The 13,470-nt window shown below is 36.6% G+C and overlaps 1 protein-coding gene across 1 annotated transcript in view; it reads right to left on the bottom strand.

Annotated features, from left to right (window-relative positions):
- Positions 1–443: 443 nt before the first annotated feature.
- Positions 444–13,470, bottom strand: part of LOC129234652 (LIM/homeobox protein Lhx3-like) — a 142,063-nt gene continuing 129,036 nt past the window's right edge. Inside the window, exons 4-5 of the mRNA XM_054868692.1 lie at positions 9,703–10,050; positions 444–814 (exon numbers count right to left, since the gene is read on the bottom strand). Of these exons, the coding sequence (XP_054724667.1) occupies positions 444–814; positions 9,703–10,050 (719 nt within the window). The remainder of the gene's footprint in view (positions 815–9,702; positions 10,051–13,470) is intronic.

The following is a 13,470-nucleotide window of genomic DNA, read 5'->3' as shown; positions in this document are numbered from 1 at the left end:
GAAGTAATAAATCTGTTGATTATATCGAGTTACGTGAATGAAATAAAATTGACTGCTTTCAAAAAATTAAATGTTTTAACAAAATATTTCTTAATTGATGAGATCTCCAGAAAACGGCGATTCTGAACTTGAGGTAAAAATTAATATGCCTCAACGAATGAGTCTGAAACATTTCCAACGGGCAGTCTCACGCTTTGCTTATAGCCTAGCTCGTAGTGAAGGATGTGCTCTGATTTAACCCCATTGACTCCTCCAAAGCTGAATGCGTTCTAATGATCCCCTTACAACTGCTCTCGTCTTGAGAAGTGACATCATCCGTCGTTCCGGTGACGGCGCTACGACATTCGCCCGCATTGACCCTCGACTTGGGGTCGAGGTCTGAAGGCTTCCGCTGTCCTCGAGCCACCAGCTTGAGTTTCCGTAGTCCCTCGGACCCGTGGTCTTCAATACTGTGCGGAGGAGGGCGGGGCCACCGCCCCTCCCCCCTCCACCTCATCGAGCCAGGACGCCGGGCTCGGGGGGAACTCTGGGAAGATGGGGGCGCCCCGACCCTGGCTCAGGTCCTGGGGCCCCATGAGGCGGGGGGCCCCGCCGTTGTGCGGGTGTCCGTAGGCGTCCGCTGCGTAGTAGGGCGGCGGATAGGGACTGTGGCTGCCGGCCAGGTAGGGCGGCGTTCCGGGCCCCGGGTAGGCGTGGCCCTGGCCCAAGCTGTAGACCCCCAGACCGTTGGGGGGCGGCGGCGATGGCCGTAGGGAAGAGTCCGTCTCGCCCATTTGAGAGTTGCCGCCCATGGGGGTACCGTATGGCTCGTCATCTAAACACAAAGGAAAAAAAGGAAACGATGTCAATGAGGAATGCATTGGAACGTATCGTGATATAACAAGCTGAATGAAACACCATTTAAACGTCTTCGATGGGAGGGAGGGAAGCTTTAAAACTGCTGATGTGAACCACGGAAAGCCTTAAAAACTTATAGTATGCTTGCACAAGTTCATACAAGAAAATAATTTGATAGTTTCATCAACATTTCACTTTATAATTAGTATTAGATACTCACTTTTGTTTCTTGTCAGCAATTAAAAAGCTTATTCACCCACCAATGACAGAGAAAAGGCTAACAAAAAAGAATATCATTCCTCCTGTTTATTTTATTCAAAGTTATGTTTCTCAAGGGTTTGCTAACACACGTCCTGGCATACTCGTTCAATCGTACTTGCACAAGCAAACTTGAACTTGTGTATGACAATTTTCTCTTGTGCAAGTTTCGTTTTTGTGAAAAATCGTCCTACTCGAGCACGCTGTCTCACAATGCGAGTAGTACACTTGAGCGTGTGAGGTATATTTAGATAAGATGTAATTTTCAATCCAATTTCCCGCCTATGTTCGTGGGGAAAACTCCAGGGCCTACTTTTAAAATTTGGAAAGTAAGAACAATAAGGATAGTTTGATGTTGTTGTAACCACAAATAACATGATCATAAAAACAGGCGGTGTTTCTGCTTCCAGTGATTTCACTTCTGTTTTTAATGCCACCACAATTTTGACCCAAGATCCTCAAAGGGGTCACTGGTTGTTAGCAACCAGAAGAACCATGTGCCAGGAAAACTTTTCTAGCAGCAGGACAGATTTAATGCACATCAACCTGACGGACTTTGGGCGGGCCGAGGCCAAAAATATCTTTAGGGGCCCTTTGTAAATGACATTCCGCTTTTTTTTTCAACATTTTCGATCCACTACCCCCCCCCCCTTCCTTCGTCACGAAGTGTCAAGTAGCCAGCCACTTCCTGTTACCCTCTCCCTTCCCTTTGTCACAAACTTTCTCAATTTCACGAACTCTCCTCCCCCCCCTCAACGTGTGGCATTATTTGTGGACAGCCCATTTCACCACAAGATCAGCTGTCATGTCCTCTCAAAAATTTAAATATATCAATTATTAAGATGTAAAACTCTTTAAACAGACCGTGTTAAATGAAGTCGGTAAGTTAGTGGAGTGAACTTAATGGAACTGAATAAGAGATATGGCGTCGTCTATCTGAGTGACAACGTTAAACAACCTGCATCTTTAACTTCCAGATAAAATTGAGAGAAGTTGAATTGAAAGAGTTTCAATGCATTCGATGCAGAAAATAACCAGATCTTGATCCGTCACATCGAACCCTCAATTATAAATCTGAACTATCATCGTTGTTGTTGACGTGTTCACAGTTAATAAACGCTATGAAAGATTTGGAAGATCTTTATTTATTTACAAATAAGTCAACAAAAGAAAGATTTGAGGGAATAACATCCAGGGCACCACTGAAAATCAAATCCACAATCTCTGGCATATAAAGTGAAGCTTCTACCACAGATCCAAGGACGTATTATCTGAACAATTATCACATTGGACTAGGGCTGCAGAGTCGGAGGAATAATGACAGACTCTGACTCCAAGAATTTTAAAGCCTTCGACTCCCAAAATCAATATGACTCCGCAAGAACTGACTGAGTTGTGGACTTTAAAGGAAAATGGCAGTCTCCTACTCTTGAAATTTTAAACCTTCTACTCCCGACTTGACTCTGACTCCTTTACCCCAAACTCAGTTCGATTCCGAAGCCCTATATTAAAAACAAATATTAAATGATAAATCTCTTAAATTATAATGATATTTCGCTTACTTGAAACTTAACGTAATGTAGAGCATTGATCATGAAAACGATCGTTGGAATTTATTACTTTTATAGGAATTTCAAACGGTTTAGTCAAAACGGTCTTTGCATTGATTAAAAAAATAATTGTCTACGAAACCCCTGTCAATGACCCGAAAAATCTTCGCAGTTTTTGAAGTCTGGCCTCATTTTTGGCTGCTGCAGTGAAGTTTTTTTCTACTCTTTTTTGCTTCAGACTCAGACTGAAAGAGAAACCTTATTCATATACATACAAGGGGCATTCCCTCTCTTCCGTAAACCTGCGAAACCCTTCAAAACCAAGAATAATAATATAGGAAGAGAGGCAGGAAAAGGAAAGCATAAAAGGAAAACTTTCGAAGAACGGGGGAAGCCCGAGTGACGACAATAGAGCACGTCTCGTTCCGCTCTCAGTACTCCCCCCCCCCTCCACCCCATTTTTTTCTTCTTTCTCTCATCCTCCTCCACAGTATGCTGTTTAGTTTCAAACAACTGTTGACGATCTCGGAAGATTCTCTTAAAATGAAAAAAACCTATTTTAATTTTACTATTTGCTTAATATAGTAAAGCTCAAACTTCTCTCTCATCCACAAAAGCTTGCATAGCTCAAGATTTACTAATTTTACTGCATTATAAATTTCCTTATATCCGTTGGTGTTGTCTTGTCTCAGCTAGGCTGACAATTTCAGTTTCGCTGCTTCACTTTTCCATCTGTACCGTACTTTGGCATGAAGTCCGGCTTTCACAGTAGGGTAGACCGGGGCGCGTTTACGCAGTTCCCTTTTCCCAAAACGAGTAATAACTGGAGAGCCAACAGTCATGCCAGATTGATGCTGCACCCTAGCTAATATTCTCACAAGGTTTTGAGCATCAGTCGAGTTTCGGTCTAGCATGCAGAAAGGATAATCTGTTGTTTAGTAAGTTGAGTAGATTTTGTGCTGAACGTTTTGCTGCTTATTGTGAGTAAATAATACACAGTTAAAAACGAAAAATAAAAAATATTAATTTGAATTTTTGGCATCTTGAATTCAAATTATGTTTTTCGCAATCAACGAGCGTGTGTGTGTATGAATGCGAGTGTGTTTGTGTAGGCGCATGGGTGTGGGTGTGTGTATGTATGCATGTGTGTGTGTGCGTGTTGTGTATGCAGTGCTGTGTTTGTACGCGCGTGTGTGTGTAGGCGTTCGTGTGTGTGTGTATGTAGGCATATGTGTTTGTGTCTGTGTGCAGGCATGAGTATGTGTATGTGTGTGTAGGAGTGTGTGTTTGTGCGTACGCATGAGTGTGTATATGTGTGTAGGCGTGTGTGTGTATGCGTTTGTGTGTAGGATATGGACGCAACCTGGAGACGGTTTTCGCAAGAGGAGCAGCATCGTAAGCCCGGTCGACGCGACGGTGGTGCTGGCATAGGAGGTGGTGGGAAAATAAAATGATAGGAATTCAAAACAGTCAAATGAGAACAATAAGCAATCGTGATTGCTCAATAAAAATTGGCAGAATTTTATCCTTTTTTGAGAATTGTATTTGTATGAACAGAAAAGTTATTAAATTTTGTTGCACGTTAAAAATTAATCCAAACTTGCCGACGGGACACGTTTACACATTTTCATCGGGGCACATTTGCGCATGATCTTACTATGTCAACCTATATTCTGTCTTTCTTCTATACGGGGTCCGGACGCTTTTTTGCTCTGCAAAGTTTCAAATCTGTAGTATTTTCATGTTATTTAGTTTTGAAAATTGCCATTCCGTTTTAATTAAGTAACAGATTCGTATCTTACAGCTCATAACATAGTGTTGTCTTCATGCCTGTTTTAACTTTATATACTATTCAGCATGTATACATTTTCTTTATTTTAAAGATGGTAAAACATTGCGTTCCAAATACTAACAGAACCACGTTAGATGTCAAAATAATGAAAAGGTTTATCAATAATCCAAGTATTTCTCTCAATAGGCCTTCCACATCGCCACATACGGACTACCACAACTGAGACTATTTGCAGGAAAGGAGAAAAAAAAGAGGACGCTCACAATCCTAACTCATACTCCGATTAAAGAAGCCCTCAGGCAAACAACATCAGTTAGAAGTTACAAAGAAAAAAAACATAATGGGCAGGACAAAACAAAAAAGAGAAATTGCTTTCAAATTTAAAAGTTTCTATTGAAGCAGAAATAGAAGACATCAAAGAAAAAAGTATGAAACCAAAACCTGCGACAGGGAAAAAGTTAACTCTATAAAAAGGAATTGGGGAACGATTCAGTTTACGAAGTAGAAAATTGTGCTTGCATCTATTGTTTGAAAGCACACAACCAATCGAAAAAAAGACAGAGTTCAATGTTTTAGATGTCGAAACGCAGTACCATGATAATTATGCGAAAAGAAATACTTTATTTTTGTTAGTAAAATCTAACAGTGACGAAGAAGATGTCTAAATAGTTACTGTTTTAATTAGTAGTAAGTCCTTTGATTTTAGTTTAGTCAGTGAGATGTTCTTTAATTACTTATTTGTATTTTTTTATTTTTAAAGTATTTTAAGAGAAATAAAACGTTTAAATTTGGTTAAATAAGGACCCGTTTAGAGGGTAGGCAGCCATTCACAGCACAGTAACACATTCGCACATATAAAAGATAAGGAGGAGAAAGTACATCCATACCCAAGCTGGAATTCAAACCAAGGACCTCTCCATTAGGGTGGGCCGAAAAAAGAAAATTTCCGATAAGCAACTTCTAATAGCAAAAAGAAGTTGTGTATTGCCATCCTAAACATGGGAAAAGTAATTTAAAAAAATAATATTTATGTTTTTAGATCGAGCATTGGAAGCAAAGTTTGAAAAAAAAGTAAAAAAATGATCATTTTTCAAATATTTTTGTAAAAATGCAAATGTTCAAAATTTTTGTTCTAATCCCTTTTAAATGCTTCCTTTTAACTGTCTTTTAATATATCTTTGAAATTATTTTCATTCCTTTACAGTTTTTAGTTCGTTCATAAGCCGCACAGTTACGTGAAATCAACCAAAAATCGACGTTTTTGTCTTATATTGAATGTTGCATGAAATTGGACTCAGTTTTCGCATTGAGGATCGCGAGCATAAAGGTTTTCACATTAATTCATATCTTGTCGCATCCCAAAACAACCAACCAATTAATTACCGACCTACTAACTAGCTTAATTACCCATTCCACAGCCGGAATGCAAAAAAAAAGAATATATACTTATTTATGGGTAAAGCATCAACTGTTTTTGTAAAATTAAATATTATTAACTTAGAAAGAACTCGATCGGAAGAAATCGAAGTTTTGGAAACTGGCTTAAAAAGCGATCAAAAGTATATATTGTTAATGTAATACAGAAAGGAACAGTGACAACTTTGATCTCGCTCCCACAAAACTAAGACGTTTTAGTCATTAGATTTTGTTAACGTGTACTTACGGAGTGCTGGTGTTGAATAATATTTAAACTAAACTACTATATAGTGGAATAGTATTAAAAGTTATGCTTCTATAATTTGATATAATTAAAATTTTAAAGAAATGGACAAACTTCCGTGAAACATGGACCTGTTGTACACTTATTTAAAGTTACAAAATCTACAAGTCAGATGTGTGATAATCTTCCAAACATCGTGGATCCGGTGATTCAAAGAAATACTTACTTTGTTATTTTTGAGAAATTGTTATTGGTAATGGCAATGCACTAAAGGCGAAATATAAAGGACTTGGATTACAGTATGGCTATAAGAGAATTTCTTCCATCAATATTAAGATTTGAAGCTTCGAACTACAGCAGTTAGTTGACAGGTGAAGGTGTTTACTTCCTCCACTTCAGTGATGACGTGAAAAACAAGGATATTTTGTCCTTTCTAGAAACTAAACATTTGCTTATTCTTAAAATTCCCATATCACACACGGGCCGTGAAAGGGATTGTGGAACTGTACAGTGAATCAGCAGAAATTTATTTGAGGTATCAGATGGAAGAGATAGATTATAAAAACCTTTATGTTTACCAAACATCAGTGCCAAATCTGAGTAGTGTAAAAGAAGAAATACTGCAATATACAAAATAAGCTAAAAAATCCGATTTTTGGTTGATTTCACGTAACTTTGCGGCTTATGCGTGAACTAAAAACTAAAGGAATATAAATATTCTTAAAGATATATTAACCGACTATTAAAAGGAAGCATTTAAACGGGATTAGAAATTTTTTTTTTGAACATTTGGTTTTTTAAAAAATATTTGAAATTTTACCATTTTATACCTCTTTTTCAAACCCTCTTTTGCTGCCAATGCGCGATCTGAAGACATAAATATTAATTTTTTAAATTATTTTTCCCGTGTTTAGGATGTCAATACACAACCTTGTTTTGCTATTCGAAGTTGCTACTCGAAAATATACATTTTTCGGCCCACCCTCTTCTCCATCCTTAGAGAGACTTTTCTGACCAAAGGCTGCTACCCCTCTATCCGTGTTTCGTAGTACTCAAAGATAGTATACCCAGATACTTGTATGCAACCTTTATAACCTGAGCAAAGAGCTGAAATCTCTCTCATTAAAGTGTAAGGAATATCTCTTCTTTGATTGCACACTTTAAATACGTGAGGTAAGTTCTCTCATTAGGATTGAAAATTTGTGGTAGAGTGTAACATTCCCTGAAAATACACTCTGTACACAGGGTCTTGCGTTTTAACCTGCAAGTCCTTTATTTTCGCAATCGTTAGTTCTAGATGTATACTTCAAAATAAATATTCAAAATCAGATGCAGAGTTAAGATATTGAAAGTTTGAAGAAAAAATAAAAATGAGTCAAAAAATACAAAATTTAACTTTTTGTACGGGCCCTAGGTCCCTTAACTAATATTTAGAGAAATAACCATCATTGAAAACTATTACTGACACAAAAAAAAAACTTGACATTTTTGTGACCAAATCTCAATTCTAGTTCAAAGTTTCAAGGGACCACACAGAAGATGAGATTGGAACTTATCGCTCTTTCAGATGAATGACAGGTCGTCAAAGTAAGAAAAACAAGATATTTATATATTTAATTGCTATTCAAAAATAAGTGCAAATGCTATGCTGTGATACGCATAACCACACTACAAAACCTTGAACAGTTTGAAGAACCACACTCTATGCACACATATAATTTTAAACACTTGTTAACTGCTATATTTCCCCCCAAAAAGGTGTTATTGACGACGAGTGAGAAGTGGTGCAAATCACAAAACAATATGCGTTTCATGTCTCGGTGAATATTGGTCGTACTAATGTCAAACTTTTTGTGTTCGAATTATTTTTCAATTGAGAATATTTCCCTAAATGTAAGTTAGGGGACCTGGGGCCCGTATAAAAAGTTAAATTTTGTAATTTGACTTTTTTATATTTTCACTTCAAGCTTTCAATATCTTAATTCTGCATCTGATTTTGAACATTTTTGCAATTGGAAGTACACATCTAAGACTAACGGTTGCGAAAATAAAGGTCAGGAAGGTTGAAACGGAACACCCTGTATACACTACATGTATCAAGCGGATCAGTGTTAGCTGTTTTGTTAATTTGTTACTGATTCTCAATCGGGAAAGAGAGTGGGGAATACGTTTTTCTTTTTAAACACCAACTATTACACAACTAACTTGAGTGACGTCATAACGTCTGCTAAGTTGACAGATTTGTTAGGGTTTTGTAAGGTTGTTGGTTTTACGGTGAATATTCAAAGAAATCGATATGTAAGCTAACGTAGAATGGTTACTAATGATCGTAAGCTAAGACAAATTGTTTGAAAAATAAGGACAATTTGTTTGAAAAATAAGGATGGTCTCTCAAGGAAAAATCATTCTGGAGTGTTTCGTACTGTCGTTAACCTTTTTTAGATAAGTCGATCTGGATATGACAGTTAAAATTTTTCTGAAAATTGATTTAGTTCTGAATCAGGAATGTAGACCGCCTGAAGAATGTCTCAAACTCCTAACAACCTTTAGTCTTGAATCCATCTCCCTATTCTTTTCATACATTTAAGGATTGCTTATAAGCATATGTACTCCTCCCAGAAAAATATGCCACTGACGGCACTAATATCTGTATCCTAGAAAGCTATTTTGTAATACCTAATTGTTCTTATTTGCACAATTTAAGAAAACGTAAGGGTACCCTTAAAAATGAGGAGAAAAGAGGCCATTATTATTATTATTATTATTATTTTTTTTTTTTTTTTTTGTGTGTAGGGTATGAATATTTTAATGACTTTTATGAGCTTTGATAAAAAGTGATACAGTAAAATTCCATTGAATACCATCACAACGAAATTCCCGTTACGACAAAAATTTGCAGTCCCTTGAAGTTTGTTGTGACGGGATTTCACTATAGAGGACAAACTCATAGGTTTGATAGGGATTGTGAATACAAGCACAAGAAGACGTGGGATTGGTTAAGAATATTAGAGCACGTTTAAAAGAACTCGTTCCACGGACATGATAAATATGTCTAAAGGGAATGAGTAGGACTATTATTCAGTAAAATATATATTCATATAAAATTGCATGTAGTTTTTTCAGTTGAGTATGGATGCACGATGTGTTATCCTCACCACGGAAACCACAAGAATAGCGTAATGAAAAAAGTTCAAATAGGCAGTATTTGACAGAGCATATTGTGACTTTTTTTGACGTGAAAACTATTTGCCCCCTTTGCTCCCATTACCGAGACATAAGGTCTTAAAGTCAGCTAAAATTTTAAGAAAAATGACAAATTTAAAGGCTTGGTGAGAAATTGCCAACCACGCTGCTCCACCGTCTGCATATTGCAGGACATCCACCTGTAAAGTGTGTGAAAGATATCTTAAATAAATTACCAAAAATTGTTAAGTTTGGGGATGTTTCTTAAAATGTCGGAGGACTTTAAGATTTCATATTTCGGTAACGGGACACGAGGGCAAATAATTTATGCTACCAAAAATAGGTTTTACTATGGTACTTATTTAATTACAGTATCGTATGGTTTCCTGGCCAGTCAAATTCCGGAAAACGGGCATGCTCACCTCTGAAGTCCTTGTGCGATCGGAGGTCTATCTCCAGAGAGTCGTCTCCCCCCCTCTCGAGGCTGCTGTCGGGGCTCGTGGGGGGCCCGCTGCCCCCCTTCATGTGTCCGTTGCTGCTCGTCCGGAAGTACTCCCCCCAGCGGCTCTTTCCCGCGTCCTTCTTGAGGCGCTTTTCCTTGGCGCGCCGATTCTGGAACCAGACCTGCACCACGCGCATGTCCAGGCCCGTGTCCTGGCTGAGCTGCTCGCGCACGTGCCGCGCAGGCTTCGGACTCGTGTTGTAGGCGCTCTTCAGCGTCTCCAGCTGCTTGGCCGTGATGGTGGTGCGAGGCCGCTTCGTTGTCCCCTCTGTGCTGAAAAAGACACGCACGTCATTAGCGCACGGTCGGTAACACATACATTGTGAGAAATTTTGCTGAAAGTTTACGGTGAGAAGTACTGGCGTACGTGCTACCAGTACTTTTAACCGTAAAATACTATTTTACTGTACACTGTAACAAATTTCGGAAACGTTTCTTGATATATCGGAAACGTTTCCGAAATAGTAAAAATCTTTCATCCAATAACGAACTTCTCATTATTCAGAAAGCTTTTTGTTATTTCAGAAAATGTAGGAGTGGAAGTGCTGACGCAATGCTTCGAAACTTATCCTTCCGTATTCCTTCGTATCGTTTCGAACGTTTATCCTTCCAACACGGGCGCCAGTGAGTCGAAAATAACGAGAGCTTATTTTTTCCTTATCTACGGTTGCTGCAGTCAGCAACTGTTTAGCATTGGATTGCTTGTTATTTCATGTCTAGAGAGTAGTAAAATGTGACGAAAATAATTTTACGCCTTTGCATTTTGGACTGCCCTTGATTTTTTTGACGATGTACGAAGCTATTAAATTAGTTAATATGATTCGCTTCTTTACAATTTCCAGTGCGACCATGATTAGACATATATTGTGTGTTCAAGCGTAAATAGTTTCAACACCCGTGTTTATACTTTATGAAACGAAAGCCTTTGGGTTACTTATCCAGTTGTAATGGAGGTACTTAGATTTTATTCCGCTGATGTTCACTTGTAAGTATTAATGAATATTTTAAAACATGTTGTTATATACATTTGTATTTTTGTTGATTTGCATTTGATGAGGCTCCAATTGTAACTGTTTTTGGGTTTATCGAATTAATTTAAAGTTATCCTACATACCTATGTGCGCAGTGTACTGTTTGCTGTAACCAATGGAAACTGATTAATTACACAAAAGAAATATGATTTATATTTGAAAAGCAATCACAGAAAAGTTATTCCGAAATACTCGAAAATGGTTTGGATATACATACATTGGTTCAAAAAAAAAAAAAAAAAAAAAAAATCAGTTGTTTAATTTATTAAAAATATGGTAATGCAAATGTTTTCTAGTATTGTGTGCCAAAAAATGTGTGTGCCAGTATTATTTATCTTTTTTTATTTTAATTTATTCATTCATTAAAAAACATTTATACCATTAGAAAATGACCTTAAGCAACATAGTTATGCAATTAATTCATCTGCTTATTCATTTTGTTAAATGTGGTTAACAATAAAAAATTGCTTGGCATTAGTTCCGTAAATAACATTTCCTTCGTGGATATACTAGTTTAATGTAGGACAGTCAGGAGGAATGAGTCAGTGGCAAAAATGGAACAGCTGCATTTACATGCCAAAATAAAAAGTAATATTATTTCATGTCCTTGTTTTAAAAGTGATCATTTTTTAAATACTATGTTATTAATATGCAATCTACATATGGGGAGAGGACGAGGGGTGTTCACCACGCAGACTGTGTCATTGACATTTTCAGGGGGTTGCTTTTTTTAAGGGTGGGCGTTTTATAGCATTTTATGGGTGCACCATCACTCTTATGGTGTGGGCGGGGGGGGGGATTCTCGTAAATATGAAATGGAATAATCATGTAATAGAATTCAATGTTTTAATAAATAAAATATATAATGCATTTTGCGCACACTGTAAAAATAAAATCAGTAACCTATTTTGATTAAGTATTTATGTTTATGATGAACTGGAAGAGGGCAAGAACAGAAGAATCAATTCGAATGGTTCCAGCGGGGGGACTTGGTGTCAATTAAATTCATCAATTTCTCTGTTTGTACTTTTCGGTACACTTTGTTCGTCAGAGAAAATGACTTGAAGTGAATGAATTCCGGAACGCAAAGGGTAGGTAAGTTCTGTCAAATTTTATCCGAAAATAAAAGCTATTAAGTTTGATACAAGATATGTTTTTAAGTTCTGCATTAAAAATACAATATGTTGATAATTTTGTCTTGAAAATATTGAGAGAAAAACTGAAATTTAAGATTATTTAATAAACAATCCCCACTTTTCAGAAAGTACCCCCCTCCAATCCCCCGACGATTTTGTAATTAGGAATGAAACTACTATATTATTTCATAAATTTTCAAAAATTTATAACTGTGCATATGTTATGCTGTTGATTCTAAAATCGCTTGTTTTATTGCTCTTAGATTTAAAAGAATTGAAACTGATATGGTATGCAATACTATAGTAAGGAATTATATTTTAGAAAAAATCACAGAAAAAGGATTCCGAAATTCTCGGAAACATTTTTGAAAATTGTTTGGAGAATTCCGAAATATTCGGAAACGTTTTTGAAACTTTCATGAACTACAGATGCACAGAAAACTCAGAAACGGTTTCTTAAATTACGGAAAGAAGATTCCGAAATACTCAGAAACGTTTCTGAAAATTACAGAAAGAGAATTCCAAAATACTCAGACACGTTTTTGGACATTACAGAAAGAGAATTCCAAAATACTCAGAAACGTTTTTGAAAATTTTATGAACCGCAGCAGCACGATTTACTCAGAAACGTTTCCGGATTTTTTTTACAGTGTAGAGTTATAGGGTAGAAAAAACAAGAACGCTGTGACTAGTTTAACTGAGTAAAAGGAACGAAATGCAAGTAGTGGGGTTTGAACCTAACATCCTATTACTCGAAGAAAATAGTTTTCTAGCCCCTATATTGACTACTGAGTGGAACTCGTCGGGAGAACGGGAATTCAAACTTTTTGCTTCGCACCATAAGTCATGTGGTGTAGAGGAGAGTGTTGTATTTTGGGACACTTTTCATAATTTAATTTTTAACGTCAATTATTTAAATCAAATTTAAAATCTAAAAGGCACATTAAAATACCCCGACTTATTTCTATGAAATATGTATATTTTTAAATTCAGACAGTTTGAAAATAAAATATTGCCAGCCATTTAAAATAAGAGTTCCATGCTGTCCCAAGGTACTACATTATTGGGACACATCCTGTTGTACCATGGAAAAGTCTTCATGATTCAGGAAACAGACATACATTTAAACCAATTTTGCACCAAAAAAAAAAAAAAAGAAATTTTTTTCATGGTCATGAATTAAATCATGAATAATTATCTAACATTAAATCTGTTTAAAAGACTACAAAAGAAAAGAATATTTTTCCATGTTTCTAAACATTTCTTAATTATTAAGAACCATGCATATGTTGTACCATGGAACGTTTCCTATGGTACAATATGTTTTGCTGTCCCAAGGTACAATCACTATGTGGTCTAAGGAAAACCTAAATAGTGGTCAATCTAGATGCACTATCGTTATTTTCTCATAACCAAAATATTTAAAGTACTTCTCTTTTACAACAAAATAAAATTCAGTTGATTAGTTTTACACACACAAAAACAGAAAATGAAATAAAAATGGAGAAAATATTTACTTTA

This window comes from Uloborus diversus, chromosome 1, assembly GCF_026930045.1.
Source record: "Uloborus diversus isolate 005 chromosome 1, Udiv.v.3.1, whole genome shotgun sequence".
NCBI classification, from domain to species: domain Eukaryota; kingdom Metazoa; phylum Arthropoda; class Arachnida; order Araneae; family Uloboridae; genus Uloborus; species Uloborus diversus.
This window is presented reverse-complemented; position numbering and strand designations above follow the sequence as displayed.